This window comes from Brassica napus, chromosome C2 (assembly GCF_020379485.1).
Source record: "Brassica napus cultivar Da-Ae chromosome C2, Da-Ae, whole genome shotgun sequence".
NCBI classification, from domain to species: domain Eukaryota; kingdom Viridiplantae; phylum Streptophyta; class Magnoliopsida; order Brassicales; family Brassicaceae; genus Brassica; species Brassica napus.
Genome location: NC_063445.1, coordinates 20,543,180 through 20,566,218, shown reverse-complemented (window position 1 = coordinate 20,566,218; position 23,039 = coordinate 20,543,180). Strand labels below are relative to the sequence as shown.

Here is a 23,039-nt window from a genome sequence, read left to right as displayed (position 1 = left end):
CAAAAAACCTACTTCCTCTTCGAAAGTCTTATATACAGAAATTTATATTTTGTAACTAAAGCAACTAAATCAAACGAATGTGTAATTGGAACATGAAAGCCAATTATAACAATAAGAAATGAATTGAGATAGGCTAATATAAAGGCAGATTATAATATAACAAACTTAAAATAGTTTACTAACCTACCAAATTTGGCTGGAAAACTGGTTTTAAAAACCAGAAAATATGTTCCATATTACAACACCAAAATATAAAAAAGATTAAACGTTTTAACTTGAAGCAAACAAGAAATTGACAAGGTTAATCAAACATCTGTGGCTCATTCAACTTCTACCAATCGATGTAAGGAACCTTCACATCAGCCGCCTTGGCCTCTGCAAGCACGAGTTCCGACTCTATCTTCTCTTTCTCTTCGCTCAATGCAGACATGTTGAAGAGTTCGTCAAAGAGTTCCAGTTTACCTTGTACGCGAGCGACTTCAAGTTCTTCAGCATGCTTCTTGATGAGCGCATCATGTAGTTGCTTGTACATAAAGAGAATGGCTTGGTAATGCGCAGTCGTCCCCTCCATTCCATTTTTGAATGCCTCTTCAAGAGAAGTACCGTAATCATCAGTCATTGGAGACTTGCGTTTAAGGTCCTTCTTGAATGCCATCGCGAGATGTTGGTCGATCTGCTTATTATAAACAGTATTAGTTATAAACGTTATATTATGCCAGCGGAAAAAATAGTTACAACGATCAATAATAAGCAGTTGTACACATAAGATCTCCTAAATACTCATTGATTTTTACAGAAAGCAAGCCTACCAAGATCCTAGACAGGTTTTTGAACAAAAAGACGCATGACGGATACAAAACCTAAAAAGTCTTGATTCAATTGGTAACCGCTTATACAGAAAATTGATGGATCTACATGCAATATATTTGAAAGAAAAAACTAAAGAGAAAGAAAATAAACTTACCGAAAGTTGGAGAGACTCAATCGGAGAAGAAGTGAGATGAAAGATTTTGTTCACAATTATTCACTGCTGTATTTATAATGTCTAGGGGACTCTCGATGAGTCGTGTCTTTTCACATTACTTATCGAAAACATAAATTATAAATATGTTAATTGTATTTACCTTTCCAATTAATTGTTTTATATACCGACTTAATCATATTTTCCGTGTATGTTTTTATTATAAATATGATAATTATTTTCTTCCAAAATAATCTCGATAACCTTTATCTGAAAAAGGTTATGCATTAAACTTCTGTTTTTTTAATAATTTTCGATTTTCACTTCCTGTACAAAGAACCCATTGGTTGCACTACCTTGGTTTATATCTATGATCTATTTGCATGATTTTTTTAGATAAATGTTTAGTTAAAGAATCTTCAAATTAATATACAAAGAAGTTTTCATATTAAAAAATATAGTCTAATACTGTCTATAAAAAAAACGTCAAAAAGTATTTAATAGTATAGCAGCTACAAAATTATGGGCTTAAATACTATTCGGGCAATAAATTGGTTTTTAGTTGGGTATTACAAATGGGCTGAGATTGTATTACTACCAATAAAATTCTAATAAGGGGGATCGGTTTGATAATAATGTTACGATTAGTAAAATTTCGGTTACATTTTTTGTTATTCAGTATTTCAAATGGGCTAACTTTGTATTTATGCCAATTTGAGCTTAATACAAAATCTATTGTCAGAACCAACCAAAGAACTCTCCGAATAAGGAATTTTACCAATGTAATGATTCTAAGACGTTACCGATTGGCATAAATACCAAATCAAAAGTCAGAGCCAACCAAAGAAAAGGTTGTCTGGTTTAGATTGGAACTTGATAAATTTTTATTCCAATTAAAAGCAAAAAACAAAGATGGTCGGACTAAATCTTAAACAAAACCAAAGACAAAGATACTCAGATAAAGTTTTAAAAAATGAAGCAAAAACAAAGCCATAACACTATAAAGGACATCAACTCATCAAAAAGAGACAGCTCACTCGCCCTTGAGTTTCTTTTGAGAGAGTTTCTTGTTAACAGAGTGTTGATCCTCAAGGCAACTGTCGTCATCTTGTTCGCTTTTTCTTTTGGACAAAGGAGTTGCTGTAAAACCACCAGAACCAGAGGAAATATCATCTGCGGACTCCAACATTAGTACCTGCAAGAAAAGATTTAATCGTATCACTATTATGCTCCAATAACAATCAAATTAATCGCAGGTATAAGCGGAAAATTACCGGGTTAGATTTAGGAGGCAAATCAGCAAATTCCTCAACCATTTCACGGTCATCAGTAGCCAATCGAACAACATACTGAGAACTCTTTCCTTTGATGTTATCAGCGTCAACTGAAATCTCAAAAAGGACTCTCTTACCAAAGAGATCGCTCACTGCTTCAGGTAAGAAGTCTTCATCTTCATTCTACAATTACATAGATAGCGGTCGGCTAATATAATTTACTGTATTAATTGATGTACAATGGAATTTATAAATGTACCTCGTCATAGAGTTCAGCAGCAGAATGACGCACAATTGCTTGAGCATTAGCATCAAACAACAGAAAATTAGCCTCACCGCTATCGTCCTTGACATTGGCAATTAATTTGAACCTGAACAAATCCGCACAAAGCGTCACAAACTATTTCAATGACGATCTACCTAACTGATGTTTTTGTATATCTAACCCGATCAATACCTGGAAATAACATCACTGTGTTCTTTGTCACACGTATTGCAGAAGAACAAGGGCCGGTCATCAGCATCAACATTGGTTGTAGGCATCACTTTTTTGTTGTCGTATTTGCAACTTAGATATTGTCAGCCACGTTCAGTATCAATTGTTTCAATGGTCCCCAGAGTAACAAAAGTGCCAACCTATTATTACTCAATGAGTATTTTTTAAAAGCACTGATAACACATGGAGTATACAAATGTGTAAAAAATTCAAAAGCGAAGAGTGTAGTCTATATACCACATAGCTATCAATGGTCTCTCCGATGGTTAGCCTCTCATTAAGAACAAAAAACCTGGCACAAATAGAAGTAGCAGTACCAACAGACCATTGGCTACTATCGTTGTTCGTAAGAGCAAGTGAATCATCAGGGAGACTGCCAAATAAAATAATCACACTTTATGTTAAAACGTTTCAGTGAAAACGATGTTCAAAAATCAAAACAAACATCTATATGTAGTGAACTTCTCCATAGGTTTCCATCCGGTGAACATCGGATACGTACCTTGCTTTGAACTCCTCAATAAAATCAAGTGTTGGGTTGAGCAGGATATGGGTTGAATTATACCCGCTAGATATGGAGTAAGCACCTACAAAGTATATTAAGCTTATTAATATGTTATGCTCAGTAACATTTTACACAAACCGGAAGAATATTATTTACCTTTGCACTCTTTAACAGAACAGAATCTGATCACACAAATAATCATGGTGGACATGTTACTCCTACTGTAATCGTATACTTGTTTAGCATAACTACCCCACAGAGTACACATCATCTTCACATTACTGTATAATATAAACTTAAGTTAAATACAGTTAATAGATGTTTTCTTAGCAAAGTATAAATAAGATTAAAAATCTTTCACTTTACTTTGGGTCACGCAACTCAACCAAGAGCCTCATGTTGTCTTTTCCTTTTATTATTTTGTTTTCCAGAGACCCGAAGTTAACTATTTGGCCAACCACATCTACATACCAAAAATAAGACTCAAATCAGAAACAGGTAGTTACTCTTTAACTGAGTAAGAAACTAACTCACCAACCAAACAGCTATGGTCAAGATTTCCACCAAGAATATCAGAGAAGTCCGCGAAATACTTTTCGGGAACTGCACTTGGAAAATCATCAGCTATTCCAACAAATGTTGTGTGAAAGAAGTCAATTATATCGTACACTTTGAACAACTGGAGGACAATCGCATCTCCCTAGCGTAGCTTGTCATCGAATTTTTTGATGAGTTGTTCACCAACTGAAGCATGAATTCTTGTCCCCTAGACAAGAAATATGAAGTCTTTATATACGCAGAATAATTATATAAACGATGCTTCCAAAAAAAGCATATTTAAAGTTACTTACTTCTTTATCAACAACCACAATTTCAATGGTATTTCCTGATTCTTTGTTATAGTTTCTCCACAAGCGAAGAATCATAACTTCAATATGGGACGTATCTTTACGTGGTTTTAATTCTCTCACTAAAGAAACAATATTTTTTTGGCTCGCACCATTGCCATTGTTCTTGTTAGAGCTGAATGTTTGTATTTTAACCATTCGGGTATGCCATATATATATTAAGCCGATTTATTTATCATATTAATGACCCCTAATAAAGATTGAAATCGTTTAAAGAAAGATTTTAATTGTGTATTATCATAAATTGATTTGCATATGATATGATTTTAACTTGCGCAAGTAATATAATAAATACGAAAACAACTTCCGCAAGTAATTGATTAGAATAATAAGGAAAGTTAGTAATATGCAAATCTTGCGCAAGTAATCTAATTATATGGGCTTAATATCTATCTAGTTATCTAATTATATGGGCTTAATATCTCATAATTAAGAAAACCAAAATTGAAAATCAGAAAAACAAAGGACTGGATACATAAAGGAATGAAACCGACTGAACAAACGGATTTGCATATGCTTTCAGGAGAAGAGAAAGTTTACCTTATCTCTGATAGTATTATCCCATTAAGATCTTAATCGTTCTGCAATTAGCAATGCAACAGACCATTGGAATTGTTTTGTAAAGCTCTAAATCGTGGTAATGAAACAAAAAAACAAACTTTAAAATCACAAGATAGTACTGTCCAAATATCTGTTGAATTATTAAGGAGAAGGTAATCTTACAGTCCTTCTTCAATTACTGAAGTCGAATGCAAGTTTGTTGTGATAATACTACTGGGGTCGTGGCAATGGTCTTGTTTAAGAGAAGCAAGACCTGAACAGCAAGAAGGTTAATCAATCAATTAGATACAAAAGATTCAAAATGTAAATAAGCAAAATGTAATCAATCAAGAAACATATGTCGATTGGAATCAGTGTTATCCAACAATCTTTGTATCATAGCTTCAAAGTCGAATCCAATCAGAGGTATCAAAAAACCTTCGCATCATATCTTAAAAGTCGAATCCAATCAGAGAAGCAAAAAAAAACCTAAAATTTCGAGAGACTCGATAAACTTCACCTCGTCTGGTTGTCGATGCTGTTAGCGATGGATAGGATTGAGTCTTTATGTTATGAAGAACAAAACTCATCTGGTCGGACTGTCTTCATCAGATTGAAACCATCTCCCCCTTCAATTGACACGCGATTGGGAAAAAAAAAGAAAAAACTTCAACATAAACGACTGCGTTTTTAATTACGCGAAAGGGAGTGAAAAAATAAATCAAAAAGAAAAATTCCAAAAATTCAACCAATAGAATTAAAACGTTTTTCCTGAGAAGCTCTATATGAGTGTCACCTCAGCAGAAATCACTAAAGTGACTTCTCTTTTAATGTATAGGGGGATACACCGTGTACAATTTTATGGCGTGACCATAAATATAAAGTTCTTTTTTTTTTGTCAGAACTAATATAAAGTTCCTAAGAATCAATTTCATTTATATATTAGAAACTTTGTCTCGGATCATGCGGCTGGAGCTTTTGAAACGATTACTTAGTGAATGGATTTGTTTTCCATTATTGCACTATAACACCCGTCGCCTCCACTCCGGAGAACAGCGGGCCACCAACAATATTTCGTATAATAAAAGTCCATATACCCAATTACATTGACCCAAAGCCCAAATAAAAATATGAATAAAAAGTCCAATAGCACCAATCCGTCCAAATATCATATACTCATCTGTCTCATCTGAAATGGGAAAGAAAGAGGGGTGAGTAACAGGGGAGTCACTCAGTGAGGTATGGGATACTAAACCCAAAGTCCATGGACCCGGACAGAATACTCTGAATAAATATAATTTAATCCTAACACGTTGCAAACACGGTACCTAAAGTACCCAGAGATCAAACAAACTGCCCACTAACAGGCCAAAAACACCACCGAATATGTGCTCGGTAACACACGCCCGTAGACGATTTATCGACCTCCACACCTTGGCACAACAGGTCGACTACGCTGTGCCGCAGCAAACACCACACCCAATGTACTGTCTCCAGCCGATACACCCATGGTCGGCTTTCATCCAAATCACATCAATATATTATATATATATATATATATATTATCAATTATAAATGAACAAGTATTGTTGAACCATCTATAACTCTAGTTCCAGTTTAAGCAAAGAACCTACAAACTAAACAAGCAATGACAGACTCAATTTCACGCAGACGGAAACACATTAGAAATAAATAATATTTATTCGTGGTACTAAGCCGTGTAAGAGAAGCTCGAGAAAAGACCCTCACCTTTGCCTTATCGGAAAACCGGAAATGGCTCCAACAATAAATGAGATAACTTGATTAGCAAGAAAGCTAGGATATTGCCATGGATCTCGAGTCTCAATCTCTCGACAAATTGGAATGAAACGGAAACAAGACAAGACAAAATACATAATTATTAAATAATTAAAAATAGGGTTTTAAGGAAACATAATTCGCAAGAAACATGAGGAGTGCACTTAAATCATACACATGGGCTCACGTTTGATCAAATAAGAGAAGGGGGAACCTTGGTCTGAAGTACATGTCACGATCAAACACACTCGGGTAAATCCGATATGGCTGTCGGCGACTCGTACAATGACATCTCAGATCTCTAGTGTGATGGGTGACGGTGACGGTGACGCAATACGACGGGTGCGTTTGTCTCTCCTCCACATCACGGGCTAGTGTACCTCCGCATGCAAGCGACGACATCTCCGATCGCAAGGCTATCTCCGGTAGTGATCAAGGCGTGATGGTGGCTATGGAGGATGTGATGAACGGCGGCGGATATGGAATCCACTATTCCATGAGACAACGAGACAAACACGAGTGCAAGAGAAGATGTGCTAGAGGAGAATAATAACGGAGAGAAGATGATGAAGTTGGTGTGAGACGTTTGACATAAAACTCTCGCACGGGAAGGTGGCGGAGAAATAATGGAGTTTTAGGTTTTAGTCTGGAAAGAGGTAAATACAATTAATATATATAGCTAGGTATAATGCCACACCCACGATTAACTAAAGAAAAATTAATGGTTTAAATTGAGAAATGGTTTGGTTCAATCCAAATTAATTAAAGAGAAACCAAACCAGCCGGTTAAGAAAACCGGGTCGTTACATGCACATTCAGGAGTTATGTTGGTGCCGATAAATCTATAAGTCTGATGCTAACTAAGCAAATAAGTATTCTAGTAAATGAAATTGTGGAATCTAATTATTTATATTTTTGTTTTTTAACGTATTAATATTGTTAGAGCCAACGCCAAGAAAACAATGTCTTTTCTCAAATTCAGTACACAAACATGGAAACTATTGGGGCTCCGAGAACCAAGTGTTTTGGCCATGTTTTGAGAAATAATTCTCTGGTTTTGTTTTATTCAACGGTAACATGAACACACAATACTGAAATGATACAATGTTTAAATTAGTATCTAATTTCAGAAGACGTTGAACCGCTCTTGCATATGCTCCTAATTTTAATACAAACCTAGAATGTTAAGTTCTACTTTAAATTATGTTTCTAGTCTGTAAAAGCATTCATGGAACTTCCCAAAGTGCAGAGTTTGATGTACGAATTTTCTAAGGGTTTAGATCGGGAGATTTTCGCAGCCGAGTAATCGCCAGTGCACAAACTTGCTCTTATCTTAGAATAAATATATCTTAAAATAAAAAATCTAAATAAGGAAACTTTTGTAAATTAATATCTCTATAAATTAATAAAATTTCAAAGTTTCAATATTATTAATTTATAGAGGTTCTAGAAATTTGAAGTTAATGGGTTATTCCTATAATTTGTACTAGTGAGAATTTTACCTAGGTGAAATGAACATAAACATCCCAGGAAAAACATAATTTGTAAGAATTTAATAAACCTAGCTAAAAGAAGTGATAATGTGCCTATGTATCATTTATTTTAATAATATTACTAAGAAATTGGTTTCTTATATATCTTATTAACTTTATTCTCACATCAATTATAAACATATTTGTTATAGCTTAAATTATCGTGGCTAATTGCTATTATAAATATTTTATAGGCTATGTTGACTTTTTATACTTTTCACTACTTTACATCTCCTATAATTTAAACATATGTGTAGATTGACCAAAAAAAAAAGACATATGTGTAGACTTACATAGTTCGTAGTTTTCCCCATATAAGTTTTGTTTATTCCTAATTGGTTGGCAACTGGAATCAACTTATTTCTATTACCTTGAATTTATTAATAAATTCATTTTAATATCAAAAATAAAAACCTTAAATACAGTCAAAAGTACATTTACATAATTTTATTCCATCCAATCATTTTATTGGTTAAATAATACCAACAGTTCCGTTATATCTACATCTGGTTATAATAAAATACTTATTTTAACTAACGTAGTGTATGTTATAAAAATCAATTAAATAGTTCACAGCTCCATAGAAATGCCCATTATAGTCTCAAAACAAAACATACGCCAATTATACACACTTTTTCTATCAGCTTGCCTTCGAGAATAGCTTTGTTCCACACGCCCCCCCCCCCCCCCCCCCCCCCCCCCCCCCCCAAAAAAAAAAATTATAAATCGTGAAACCTATGTATACAGTCAAAATGCATTTCGCTATTATTTTTTTTACGGTGGATATTGATTGCCAGAGAAGTATAAGCATTTTCATCTGTTGTTTTTATTTAAGAGGGATATTTACACTATTTGAAAGAGATATTTTTTAGAGTGAATCGGCCCAAAATCCAAATAGAAGTGAGTAATTAGGAAACTACCTATGGTACATTTTATGTGGAGTTATTCTCGGGTTCACCCCCACGGTGAACCTCTAGATTCACCAGCCAATAGGATTTCATTATTTCAAATTTGATATCTTTTAAAAAAAGAAACAAAATATTATCGAGTTATATTATGTTTTTAAAATAAAAAAGTAAAAAAAAAAATAGCAACTACAAAAAAAAGAATTAAAAAAAATATTTTTAACGTCGTCAGCAAAATACTAAACCCTAAATCCTAATCCCTAAACCCTAAATCATGAACCCTAAACCCTTGGGTAAACCTAAACCCTTGGGTAAACCCTAAACCCTTGGGTAAAATCTAAACCCTTGGGTAAACCCTAAACCCTTGGATAAATCATAAACTCTAAATAAAAACACTAAACCCTAAAACTCTAAACCCTAAATCCTAAACCCTAAACCATTGAGTGTTTTAGTGTTTAGTGATTTTAATTTAGAGTTTAAGGTTTATCCTAGAGTTTAGGGTTTACCCAAGGGTTTAGGGTTTAGAATTTAGGGTTTAGGGATTAGGATTTAGGGTTTAATGTTTTGCTGCGACGTTAAAAATATATTTTTTTAATTATTACTATTTTTTATTTATTTCTTTTTACCTTTTAATTTTAAAAAGATAATATAGTTTGATAATATTTTGTTTCCTTTTTTAAAAGATATCGAATATGAAATAACACAATCTTATTGGTTGGTGAACCTCTATGGTTGGTGAACCTAGAGGTTCCCCTAGAGAGTGAACCTCTTTTATGTGGGGTTTAGATTACAACTAGCAGAGTGTAAATACGTAATTGTCCTTCCGTCGATTTAAACAAAATAGAAAAAAATAGGTTGATTGTAGTTTAGACATAAAAAGGTTATAATGGAGGGATTAATAATCATTAATCTAGGTATTATCCCCCTCCCTAGTTACGGGTGGCTTGGCTATGAAAAATTGGCGAATGAGAGAGCAGGAAATTCTAACAGTAGCGGCTGCATGGAAAATAGAATCAGGGCAAAAGACCCTATGAAAGCTTCAAACTTTGGTGGCTCGTCAGTAAAAAGGCATGCAATATCCGTTTCGAGGACGGCGGGGAGGAGCCAGAGACTGTGTGTTAGTCACCAGAGCAGAGGTTTGTCACTGATGAAAGTGGATCTTGGGGTCGGTGGATGTGATAAAAGGGATGGCGGTTCCCTCATACATGAGTGAGGGGTAGTTCGTGGTGGTTCGGACTTTGAGACAGCGGCGTCTTGAGCAGTGGCTATTAGTATAGATAATCATGTATCAACACAAGATAATGACTACACATATAAAGTCATTATCTCCTATAGATTCGGTCTTATCTTTAGGCTACAATGTTGTATATATACACAACTCATAACATCAATAGAATCATCCTTTGACAATACTTCATTATGGTATCCGAGCGGGTTTCGACCTAATCTCCTCTCTTTCTTGCTAAACAAATCTTTTCTTTCTTTTTCTTCTTAAAAGTTTGAATCATGTTGACCGAATCTTCTTCTTCTCGAACCTCTGACACTACTGCGGTGTTCAATATCACTGATCCAAAATCAACTCTCATCTCTCTCAACATGTCAAACATAACAAAGTTGACACCAAACAATTTCATTACGTGGCTTCTTCAGATTAGTTCTCTCCTAGAAGCACACGAACTTCATTACTTTATTCAGGAGGATGATCAATCACTTTGTTGATCATTACACAAGGTATACATGGTTATATCCTCTCAAAGCTAAGTCTCAAGTGGCTACAATCTTCCCTATATTCAAGCAACTGGTGGAAAATCGGTTCAAAAGAAAGATTGTTACATTATACTCAGACAATGGGGGTGAATTTATTGCTCTCAGAAGCTTCCTTGGGACTCACGGCATCTCACATCTCACAAGTCCACCACACACTCCTGAACATAACGGCATGGCTGAAAGAAAACACAGGCACATTGTGGAAACAGGATTGTCACTTCTTACACACGCTAAGATTCCTTTCACCTATTGGACATATTCATTTGCGGCAGCAGTGTACTTGATCAACCGTCTCACTACACCAAACTTGGCAAATCACTCTCCTTATCGGCTTCTCTTCAAGGAAGAACCAAACTACTACAAGCTAAGAACATTTGGATGCCTATGTTATCCTTGGATCACACCATACGGACAGAACAAGTTCAGTCCCAAGTCAACACCGTGTGTCTTTATGGGGTATTCCCTCACGCAAAGTGCATACATCTGCTTGGATGTGGCATCCTCCCGTGTCTATATCTCCAGACATGTGGAATTCATCGAGTCAGTTTTTCCTTTTGTTTCTCTTTTGTCGAAATCACCTCCTGTTTCACATGAGGATTCTTCTTCCTCTGTTTTTCCCTCTGCTACTTTTGCTCCTATTTTTCAAAGGCCACTCTTGCAGACTCCGTGTAATGATCCTTTGCCAACTGCCCCAGTACCAGCAAACACACCGACAACTACTCCAGCAACAACAATGACTGACGCACCTCCAACACAACCGCCAGCGACATCAACAACTACAAACACGCACAGCATGACAACTCGATCAAAGAACAATGTCAGGAAACCAAATCCCAAATATGGTCTTACTGCAGTTCTTGGTGAAGTTGAACCTGTCAACTACACTCAGGCGCTTAAAGACAAGAAATGGCGTACTTCAATGAGTGCAGAACATGATGCCTTTGTCAGAAATGACACATTTGAGCTTGTTGATCGATCATTGGCTACTAACATTGTTGGTTCAGGTTGGCTTTACAGGATCAAACGTAATCCTGATGGCACAGTGAAATCTCACAAGTCACACCTTGTTGCAAGGGGAAATCATCAGCGACCAGGAGTGGACTTTCATGAAACATTCAGTCATGTCATCAAACATGCTATAGTACGACTTGTCATTGGAACTGCGGTTGCCAAAGGCTGGCCATTACAACAACTGGATGTCAATAATGCATTTTTACAAGGACCTCTACACGATGAAGTGTACATGCTGCAAGCGCCGGGGTTCGTTGACAAAGATAAACCTAACCATGTCTACCGCCTCAAGAAAGCTGTGTATGGTCTGCGTCAGGCTCCTCGTGCGTGGTACAATGCACTGCGAGAATTCCTCCTGGGTATTGGCTTCAAGAACTCTCTTGCGGATGCATCTCTCTTCGTTCTACAAAACGGCCCTGTTTGTGTTTACATACTCATCTATGTAGATGACATAATAATAACCGGCACATCAACGACAATAGTCAAGCAAGTCACAGACCGCCTCGCAGCAAAATTTTCTCTCAAGGATCTTGGTGAACTTTCATACTTTCTTGGACTGGAAGCTCATCGTACGACAGCTGGATTGCATCTCACGCAAACCAAATACATTACTGATCTTCTACGGAAAACAAATATGGCAGAGGCTAAACCTGTGGCAACCCCAATGTCGTCGTCTCAGGTTCTCACACTACAATCTGGTGATCTGTTACCAAATCCTTCGGAGTATCGAGCCACTGTTGGTAGTCTTCAGTACTTGGGGCTCACGCGTCCTGATATTGCGTTCACTGTTAACAGACTATCTCAGTACATGCATGCGCCGAGAACTCTTCACTGGGAAGCTGTAAAACGTCTACTACGATATCTTGTTGGTACAGCCAATAAAGGAATGTTCTTCTCCGCGTCATCACCTCTCACGCTTCATGCGTACTCAGATGCTGACTGGGCAGGGAATCGTGATGATTATACGTCGACAGGTGCTTACATCGTCTACTTGGGACGCCAACCAATATCATGGTGCTCTAAGAAGCAAACTGGTGTAGCGCGCTCCTCGGCTGAAGCAGAATATCGGGCGCTCACGTCAGCTACAGCAGAAATCACATGGTTGCTCTCACTCATGTCTGAACTTGGACTGCAGTCATCTGAGATTCCAGTTCTCTACTGTGACAACATTGGAGCAACATATCTCTCGGCTAATCCAGTTTTTCACTCGCGCATGAAACATTTGGCCTTAGATTATCACTTTGTCAGAGAACAAGTTCAAGCAAAGAAACTAAGAGTTGCGCATATCAGTACAGTTGATCAGCTAGCAGATGCATTGACTAAGCCACTTCCACGGTCACGGTTTCTTGATCTCTCTTCCAAGATTGGACTCTGTTCTCGACGTCCATCTTGAGGGGGCGTATTAGTATAGATAATCATGTATCAACACAAGATAATGACTACACATATAAAGTCATTATCTCCTATAGATTCGGTCTTATCTTTAGGCTACAATGTTGTATATATACACAACTCATAACATCAATAGAATCATCCTTTGACAATACTTCATTAGTGGCGGCAGCGAGGGTTTAAAGTCGGATCTTCTTCGGAAGCCGTCGTCTGTGGCCGCGGTGCACTCCGGAGTAGGCTTGGTTTTGAACGAGCTTGGACAACTCTGTTATGTGTAGCTGCGGTTATAATTCTCTTCTTTTAATATTTAATACCCCTTTCTGTTAAAAGAAAAACAAAGAAGAAGTGGTATTGGGGAAGTTAACGTTCTAATTTTACGAGGGGACGGATAAATATATTATTAGATACACTAATTATATTAATAGCTGACAATACAAATATCATAGCCTGTTAAACTTTTCATTAGCATGTTAAATATATCAAAAGGTTGTTTTAGCATTTGTTTGTATGCTCTGTTTGTAGCATAATCCAGTTTATGGATGTAAGGAGTATGATAGGTATTGATAAGTTATATTTAAATAAAATCTCCTCTTCGTATAATGTTGTAGTTATATGAGTAAACAAGCCTTTTGTAGATTACAACAAAAGAAAATTAGCTGTGTAATTAAATAAGAGATGAGTGCTCTAGAAAAGTATGGAGAATGTTTCTTAAAATTATTATTATCAGAAGAAAACCTTAAGACTTCATCTAAACATAATATTAGCTATCAATAATAAAAGAGAAGTGCCGGTGAAGAATTGGATTCAGACCCCTTGGAATCAGTTGAAAGGAACAACACAAAAGCACGAGATCCAAACTCTGATGCTAACAGTCGGCCACAAATGATGAAGCTAGCTTTGACTAGTAAACAGAAAGGAGTGGGGACAAGCAATGTTTGTGAGAGGGGAAAAGAGACATCCTTTGAAGGGAGCATCACAGAGGTGGGTGCTGAAATATGTTGATGAGGAGTGAAAAGCTGGTAGCATCTCTGCGTGAAAGTTTTTTTTGTTTTTAGTAATAAAGTGTTTGTTTGCAGGGTTTCATCTTCGTTGGTCGGTTACTTGTTGTGTTAGCCAGCCGGTTTGTTTTTTTTTAAGGCTAGAAAATTTAGTAACAATCTAACCGACCTTGAACGGTAGCAGTATCTATTTTATCTTTTCTCAGGACGGTTTAAACGGGAGTTTAGCAATGTGTCTGGTCGTTTTGGTTTGCTAAATTCAATTGTAACCGTTGGTGTAATGAAGTATCTGTTGCAGGATTGCATCTTCGTTGGTCGGTTACTTGGTGTGTTATCCTGATAGTTTGTTTTTGTTAAGGCTAAACATTTTAGTAATCAAACTTGGATGATAGCAGTATGTTTAATCTTTTATCAGGACTGTTGAAAAGGGGAATTTATCAAAGGGTTCTGGTCGTTTTAGTTTGTTAACTCCACTTGTAACAGAGAATCAGTTTAAAAAAAAAGAAAAAAATCAACTTGTAACAGTTAAATATATGTCATGCCCCTAGGGAGAAATTAGAACATAGACATAGACAGACCAGAGCTCCGGTGAAACGAAAATTTCTAGGTTACATGAAAAAAGAAAAAACACACCTAAACAAAAAATCTAAAGCGAACTATAAGAGATGTGGGGAAGAAGACGAAGGAGGCAGAGCCTCCACCTCTGACAGACACCGACGGCCAGCTAATCATGTTATCGGGGACATCACTACAGCGGAGTGTCCATGCCAGCCAATAGAACTGTCACCGGTGTACCTTCAAAGCTAAGCCATCTCGGAGGGGTCCCACGGCCACATAACGCCAGAGCCATAAAGAACACCCGACTCTTGAACTCTTCCGCCATTGATTGCAAAGGGTCTCCATCTTCTCACAAGTTCGAAGAATCACGTGCTCCTCCTCTTATGCACCGGTTAAGAAGCAACCACGCCGAAAAGGAATCCATGGATAGATCCACCGTCAAACGAGCACCTCTCAACAATCGAGACAAACTTTAGGGATCCTGATGACTGACTTGCGGAATCGGCTGTCCACTCCACCGTCCTTAAGCAGAGCCTCCGCCTACAACTGACAAGCCACCAGAACCCTCGAAGCTTTCCTAGAAGTCGCACAACCCAAACGAATCAGAAGAGGAAGAGAAGAAGCACCACAAAAAAAAAACCGGACAACATCTACGAGGAAAAGATGGAGGCGGTGTTACACTGCCGCTTGGATCCATTTGGAACTTGGCGAAGGCAATTTGATTTTTAAGATTTGAGATGTGTTGGATATAGATCAATGAAGAGACATAGCTGATAATAAAGATAAAAAGAAGAAGAGATGTCTTTTGAATGTCTAGATTTTAACGATTAAGGGAAACTTTTCGAAAATAATAAAATATATCAACATGAGTTATCAGAAATATCTACAAGAAGATATGGACTGCATAAAAATTGTTTAAGCAATAGGGGTATAACGGTCATAAAATTATCAATGAAATTTAAGGAAGTCATAAAAGTGCATATTGCTAATTATACGATCTTTCTTATATGTAGAGTGCAAATGCTCAATTTTTTAGAGCATCTCCAATGTATTGCTCCATTTTCTACTCCAAAATGGAGTAACTCCAAAATAGAGTTAAGTTTTACTCCAATGTATTACTCCATTTCCCACTCCAAAATAGAATATTCCTAATATTTTATATTTTATATTTATTTAAAAATTAGTAATATCACCTTTCATTTATACTATTTGCAAAACAGTCCATTTTCAGATTGTAATAATTATATTAAATACAATATTAACCACAATTAATTTTTTATTATATAAATACTCGACAAGGTTTATAAAGAAAATATTTATTACATTAAAAATTACATTACATAGCTTAAACACAATAATACATCAACTTAAATTATTCATTAGAATTAGTATAATTTTCCCACAAATGATCAACTAATGCATTTCGAAGTAAAAAATGAGCTTCTTTATCTTTGATTTTTCTGAAACGGGAAAGAAATTCTTGGAATCTCGCATTATTATTTCCTACAATCTCGCATTATTACAAAATCGAAGTCTTCAACAACAAGCTCAGCAAGCTCCTCCTCCATCTACATCGTTTGGACAATATTTTAATAACTTTAATGGATCCAGAGGTGATTTACTGGATTATTAAGTAATTATCTTTGTTGTAAGATTTATTTTATGTTATTTCTTTTGTATGGTGCTTATCTTTTATTTTTTATATGTATGATCCGTTATGTTTTATATTATATATATTTTGTTGCATAAAATAGTTCATTAGATGCCTATATATATAATTAAAAAATGTTAACAGTAAATTTTATAATATATATAGTAAAATAATATTAATATACTTATTTATAACAATTTTACTGAAAATGAAAATATTTAAAGGTGGAGGACCATTTTATAAATAAAAAAGTTCAACTCCATTTTGGAGTAATGAGTTGGTTTACTCCATATTTGGAGTAATCATGTCTATTACTCCATTTTGGAGTGGGTTTTGGAGTGGGATTGGAGATGATTTTACTGCAAAATGGAGTTTGGAGTGGGTTTTGGAGTAGGGTTGGAGATGCTCTTACGTAATGCATCCTCAAAATAGCCAACGGACCAAAAGGTCCAAAACTTCTCTCCTTCTCTACATTCACAAAATATATTTAAATGTCATAGGAGGCTTTCACATAATATATCACTATCAACCAATCACAGAACACCTTTGGACTACGACGCTCATTTTCCTTCTTTATTTTGTCATTACTGATGGAAGTGCATTACCTATTTTAGACAAGCGGAAATAGTCACATTTAACACTCGGAGGTGTGTATCTACGAGATGCAAGCAGTAAATTACATTACCATAAGATAAATTTATAAGACCATTTGCGATACTTTAAAAAAAATTAAAGCTTTAAATATATCTGTGATGTAATCATATAGTTTTTTTTTTAATAAACTTAATCCCCTATATATTAATTGAAGAACATTTGAAAAGATGTAATCTCAATTTTGTATTAATTAAAAGAGGCCTCAATGCATATGTGACACTCAATTAGGTAGTCAATTACATTCAATTGAAAAATAAGTAGGTCCATATTCGATTTTTATATGTTGTTAGATACATAAGTTGGTCAAACTATATGATATAATGATTTTAATAATAAAGATTTGATAACAATTTATATCTCCTCCATCATTTTTGTTTAATTTTATATTATTAAAATAAATTAAACAATCAAATTAGCTATAAAAGTAAAATTTAGATTTTTTCGTATATGTTATATTTTGAATTTTTAAAAACGACAATAAATGACTAAAACTATTAAAATTATTATGTTAAAAATTAATGATCAATGGTTTAACATTTTTATTATAAGAAGATACACATGATTTTAAAACCATATGAGTAAAAAATATCATTTAATAATAAAATAAATATATATATATAGATTAAACACTATATACCATAAGATTACATAAATATTTTAATATTAAAACTTTCAATGAATTTTCAAGAAAAATTATAAATTATAAACTTATTAAAGATTTCAGATTGAAAATTTTGTTATCGATGATTTAAATATTTTGTTATAAAACGATATGAATGATCATAGAACCGTATGATTATAAATTCTTATTTAATAAATAACTATACAAAATATACTATTCTTAGAAAAATAGGTTGGTCCATCTTAACTTATATTACACTTTTTATTAAACTAACTATCGAATTGATAAATAACGTACCAAAAAATGTTTTGCACTTTCCTTAAATAAAAGCTACAAAATTACCTAATATGATTAACGTATATGTGAAAATTAATTATTATGAATAATAAATATTTGATAACAATTTTTGTATCTTAGTTCTTTTTTTAATTTTATATTATTAAAAGATATTAAAAATCACAGTAAATATATAATAAAAACATTTATTATTTTTCTTATATGTTATATTTTGAATTTTTCAAAACGTCTATAAATTATTAGAAATTTGAAGATCCACACTCTGAAAATTTTGTGATCAATAGATTATTTTTTTTCAAAATAAGTTACAAATGATCATAAAATTGTATTAATATTAACTTTTATTTAATATTATTAGAAGATACACATGATTTTAAAACCATATGAGTAAAAGATATCATTTAATAATAAAACATATATATATATATATATATAGATTAAACTATATACCATAAGATTACATAAATATTTTAATATTAAAACTTTCAATGAATTTTCAAAAACATTTATAAATTATAAACTTATTAAAGATTTCACATTGAAAATTTTGTTATCGATGATTTAAATATTCAGTTATAAAACGATATGAATGATCATAGAACTGTATGATTATAAATTCTCATTTAATAAATGACTATATAAAATATACTATTCTTAGAAAAATAGGTTGGTTCATCTTAACTTACATTATATTTTTTATTAAACTAACTATCGAATTGATAAATAATCTACCAAATTTGTTTTTGCACTTTCCTTCATTAGAAGCTACGAAATTACCTAATATGATTAACGTATATATGAAAATTAATTATTATGAATAATAAATATTTGATAACAATTTTGGTATCTTAATTCTTTTTTTTTTAATTTTATATTATTGAAAGATATTAAAAAATCATATTAAATATATAATAAAAACATTTTTTATATGTTATATTTTGAATTTTTTGAAACATCTATATATTATTAGAAATTTGAAGATTTCCACTCTGAAAATTTTGTGATCAATAGATTATTTTTTTGTTATAATAAGTTACAAATGATCATAAAATATAACGCATATGAATTTTTTTTAATAAATATTCAAAACTAAATAATATATATATATATATACTAATGATTTAAAGCAACAAGATTAGCTGATCAATTTAGTCGTCCAGTTGAAATCTTTCAAAAGTACGTGAAAAACTAAAGTCAAAGTAAATATGGATTTAGAATAATAGTTATATTTTACTAACCGAAATACCAAAAAAAAACCGAACCGAACCGAAACCAACCCGATATCTGGATTGAACACCCCTAATCCAAATGAAGCCAAACTATTGTTTCATTCTCTAAAATATAATAAAAATAATAACATTGAGCGGGTCTTATCCTAATATAGTAATATAACCCCAAAAAGGTAAAACGGAAAAGGTTACATTCGGCGGTCCAGTAGAAAATTGCGACTATCTAAAGGAAGAAGAAGAAGAAACAAGAGACATTACAACATTGCAATTAAGCTACAGAATTACAGAGAAGAAGAATATGGTGGGAAAGAAAGTTCCGGAGGTACTAGACCACCTTCTCCGACGGACATGAACGGCCAAACCAAATCAGACCTCGCCGTAAGCCTCACCGGGGCTGGTATGTCCGAAACCAACCCACAGATCCGCCGCCTTGGAGGCTTTTAAGGCGGAACCGCTCCCAGAGGAACCCCGCGACCACAACACCGGATCCGAAGACCTAGCCTCAAAACTAAAACCTCTGCTCCTCTCGTTGACGTCTCGCTTCTTCAAAACCCTATCCAGTCACGCTCCACCCCAGATTCAAACCGGCCAAGAAACCTCCGCCTCCAACAGACCCTAGACCTCGTCTCCGCCGCCCTCTAGCAGAGACCTCCGGTCTTTGGACTCGACGAACCACCAGGACCGAGGAGCTTTCGTTAAGGTCCACCGCGACAGGGACCATCCGGATCTCGGAGAAGGAAGGGAGAAGCCGCTACCAAGAGACCCCATCTGTGACTGTTCCGTCGTTTAAGCTCGGGCCGACTCCCTCCGCACACCAACTCACCGGAAACTCGCCATGACTCCAACGGAATCCAAGACCCAACCTTTCAGACACATGCATCTCGAATCGAGAGTATAGTGTCGGAGGAGAGCATTTGTGGGAAGGGAGGCCGACTGCAAAGGGAACAAACGCCGCCGACTGCCAAGAAATCTCAGATCTAGATTTGTTTTGTTTTGTTTCAGAGAAAAAAGGGGAGAGAGAAAAGCGTGACCGTCGTAATATCTTCGTTCTGTAATCGTATAGTTGTCTCACATTAGAAAGCTTAAGAGCATGATTAACCATGGAGACCCATTAAAGTCTCTTAATGAATATTTAAATAATAAAATTAAGTTAAGAACTTTTGTTAAGAAACAATTACTTTTTGTGCTCCAATGCAAGAATTCAATTAAAAATTTTTTAAAAAAAATTATAAATCAGCTACACAACCACCACATCTTCGTATTACAGCCATAAATCCAATTACAGAAAACTAGAGAAACAGAGTGAAGAGAGAAAGTAGTGTACTTGAGCGAGTTGGGACTGGGTGAGCTTCTTCTCCCCTCGGGTTTGCATGATTGCTTTCTTCAACTCAATTGGCACACGTTCATCTGAATTTTATACAAAACCATACACATTATAAACACGCTGTTAAACATAACCAAAAGGGAAAACAATACATAAAGTTATTGGCTCGTTTCACTATAACCAATCAACGAACAAAGACTTCCTCTCACTATAAATCCAGACAGAAGAAAACATGAACAGCCAAACAAGACAGACTTATAAGAATGAGATACTAGTTCACACACTACCATGACCACTGTGATTCACAATAATATAGAAATGAAGTTACTAATATTCATTGTGAACGAGACCCTTTGACTCATATTCATACTAATCGATCCAACAATCGAAAGGAAGGACAATAAATAAAATATGAACAGGCAAACAAGACAGACTCTTAAGGAATTGCCATTACTAGAATAAGAAACTAGTTCACTGACTACAACTACTATGATTCACATAATACAGAGGAAGATACACTACTAGCAATTCATTGTCAATACAGAAATGAAGTTAATGATATTAATTGAGAATGAGGAGGTTAGAAACTGACGAGCTAAGTTCTCAGTGTCATCATCAAGCCTCTTGGTGTTCAAAGAGGTGCCACTTGAAGCCGCCTTGTTCATTCCAGCATTGTCTATATCACAACAACATAAAAAAATCCACGTTAGATTCCAAAACAGATACGATCAACGATAATCATCTCTGCTCGTAACAAACGAAAACTCTAACACAAATCACATCCAAGAAATCGCAAAACTCATCTCGATTCAATTGCCAAATCTTAACCTAAACCAGATCTAAAAGAAAACAAAAAGATCCAGAAGAAGAAGAACAAGGAAGACAAACGTTTTCTGACGGATTCGATTTCGGCGCCGCTTCTCCGAGCAGCGTTGACAGTCTTCTCGTCGCGCTTGGCGGCAGCGTTGGGAGTCTTCTTACGGATCACCACGGGCTCCCAATCATGAGTCATCGGTCCTACTCCTGCCATGGCTTCTTCTTCGCGAATAAACGATAGAGAGAGAAAGTCATGACGATAGAGGAAGAAGACGATAGAGGAAGAACAGAAGACGATCGAGGAAGAAAATACCTTCGGCGATGGGGTATGATGGGAGCTTTGCTTCGCCGGCTACGCAAGCACGGCCACAGAGGCGAAGAACAAGAATAGATCTCTCTCTCAAGGCTGATTTTGACTGAATTTGGTCTGAGAAGAAACAATTCACCGTGGGAAAGGGAGAGAAAGAAGAAGAATCGTCGCAAGAGGCGCCTCCTCCGTAGGGCTACAAAGAACCCAACTCTTACCCAATTTTTTTTTTTAATTTTTTAATTATAATTTGGGCTTAAGAGCCCAGCTAAGACCCATCGTTAATTCTGGTCTAAGTGAGGAAAAATCTCACTATCAATGAATTAAAAGAATATAGAACCAAATATATTTTTTTAACACAAAGATCAATTAATGAAATGTAAAAGAGAAATCAATCAACCCAAGATTTTTTTTCTGAGTATACTACGAACCACCCAAACTTTACTGATAGTTTAACTGGTCAACTAGAACTCTAGAGTATTAACGTATTAGGGTTTGGCCCGCCCGTAGAATTTACACTAAAAAAATATTATACTAAAATATATTTTAATTTTATAAAACATGAGAAATTTTTTACTTTTATCTGATGGTATGAGTTGAAAAGAATACTCATATTGTTTAGTTAGAAACAAAATTATTAAATTAAAAAAAAATATAGTTGAAGAAAATCTAAAGTAAGAATAACTAATATATTTTAATTTCTAAGAGTATTAGATTTTAATATTGAAACAAATTTTACTATATGGGCATGCACGGTTTTAAATGAACCGTTGTGTTTGATACAATGATAGTAAAATTTTCTATGTTTTGCATGTATTCAAAAAAAGTTTGCGCATTTACTTTTTTGGTTTGTTCCGAAAGTGCGTTATTTAATTATAGTGATGATGGTGAATAATTTGCGGTTGTTACATATTCACTCCTAAAGTTCTCATCCTCGCCTCTAGCCCCTCTCAAATATTGATTCGCTTTCCTTCCTTATAACTTAAAAGAGTTAACACTTCATCTCATAAACCAATAAAAATTGATTTCATTTGCTTTACCGTTAATTTAATGCTCACACCGTCAATCATCAATATTCCTTTCTTTAGTTTGTGATGGCTACAAATTCTTTCTTTTCTCAACTGAAAATCACACCATCTTGTTCCCAAAACTATCTTCACATGTTCAGAATCGAACAGTTAACTGATCCCTTGTAGATATATCTCATCCTTACTTTATTAAAAAAATAATCACCAATGCTAATAGATCTGAAGATTAATAACAAACCCAACTATATAATTGAGAATTCATAGTGATGTAATGGTTGATACAACAAAGAGTAATGCAACTTAATTACATAGTCAAAAGCAAAACATTTCTTGATGCTAACTCTTATACACAATCTTTCACTTGATGTTTCCCGTTAAATTCTTCAGAAAACACTTGATGCTAGTGTAATGTAAATAGAAGGAATCATAGGTGATGGGAACTACAAACTTAATATAGACCTGCACTG

General features: G+C 34.8%; 1 protein-coding gene and 2 long non-coding RNA genes across 4 annotated transcripts; all 3 read right to left on the bottom strand.

Moving 5' to 3' along the window:
* Positions 1 to 274: 274 nt before the first annotated feature.
* On the bottom strand, positions 275 to 8,657 carry LOC106358649. Its single transcript, XR_007319969.1, has 13 exons — positions 6,434 to 8,657; positions 5,205 to 5,313; positions 4,868 to 4,958; positions 4,685 to 4,725; positions 3,771 to 4,002; positions 3,603 to 3,699; positions 3,393 to 3,517; positions 3,234 to 3,318; positions 2,969 to 3,104; positions 2,693 to 2,871; positions 2,495 to 2,606; positions 2,236 to 2,418; positions 275 to 2,156 (listed from the first exon to the last, which is right to left on the bottom strand). It is a non-coding gene; the product is annotated as an uncharacterized LOC106358649 (long non-coding RNA).
* Positions 8,658 to 14,385: 5,728 nt separating this feature from the next.
* LOC125581710 lies at positions 14,386 to 16,152 on the bottom strand. Its single transcript, XR_007319410.1, has 2 exons — positions 15,324 to 16,152; positions 14,386 to 15,221 (listed from the first exon to the last, which is right to left on the bottom strand). It is a non-coding gene; the product is annotated as an uncharacterized LOC125581710 (long non-coding RNA).
* A 3,025-nt stretch (positions 16,153 to 19,177) lies between these two features.
* Positions 19,178 to 21,804, bottom strand: LOC106360405 (multiprotein-bridging factor 1b). Of its 2 annotated transcripts, none has more exons than XM_013799995.3 (5): positions 21,551 to 21,804; positions 21,310 to 21,459; positions 21,014 to 21,097; positions 20,422 to 20,504; positions 19,178 to 20,146 (listed from the first exon to the last, which is right to left on the bottom strand). In XM_013799995.3, the coding sequence occupies exons 2-5, from the start codon at positions 21,449 to 21,451 to the stop codon at positions 20,096 to 20,098; spliced, it is 360 nt and encodes a 119-aa protein (XP_013655449.2). In that variant the 5' UTR covers positions 21,452 to 21,459; positions 21,551 to 21,804; the 3' UTR covers positions 19,178 to 20,095. The 2 variants fall into 2 exon arrangements, with proteins under 2 accessions (XP_013655449.2, XP_013655448.2); XM_013799994.3 differs by having other exon boundaries at positions 21,310 to 21,456; positions 21,551 to 21,779.
* Positions 21,805 to 23,039: the final 1,235 nt, after the last annotated feature.

Coding starts and splice junctions, on each gene's coding strand:
- LOC106360405 (XM_013799995.3), bottom strand. CDS start 21,451: ATGGCAGGAGTAGGACCGATGACTCATGATTGGGAGCCCGTGGTGATC. Junction 20,505..21,013: donor TGACACTGAGAACTTAGCTC/GTCAGTTTCTAA, acceptor TATAAAATTCAG/ATGAACGTGTGCCAATTGAG. Junction 20,147..20,421: donor CCCAGTCCCAACTCGCTCAA/GTACACTACTTT, acceptor ATACGATTACAG/AACGAAGATATTACGACGGT.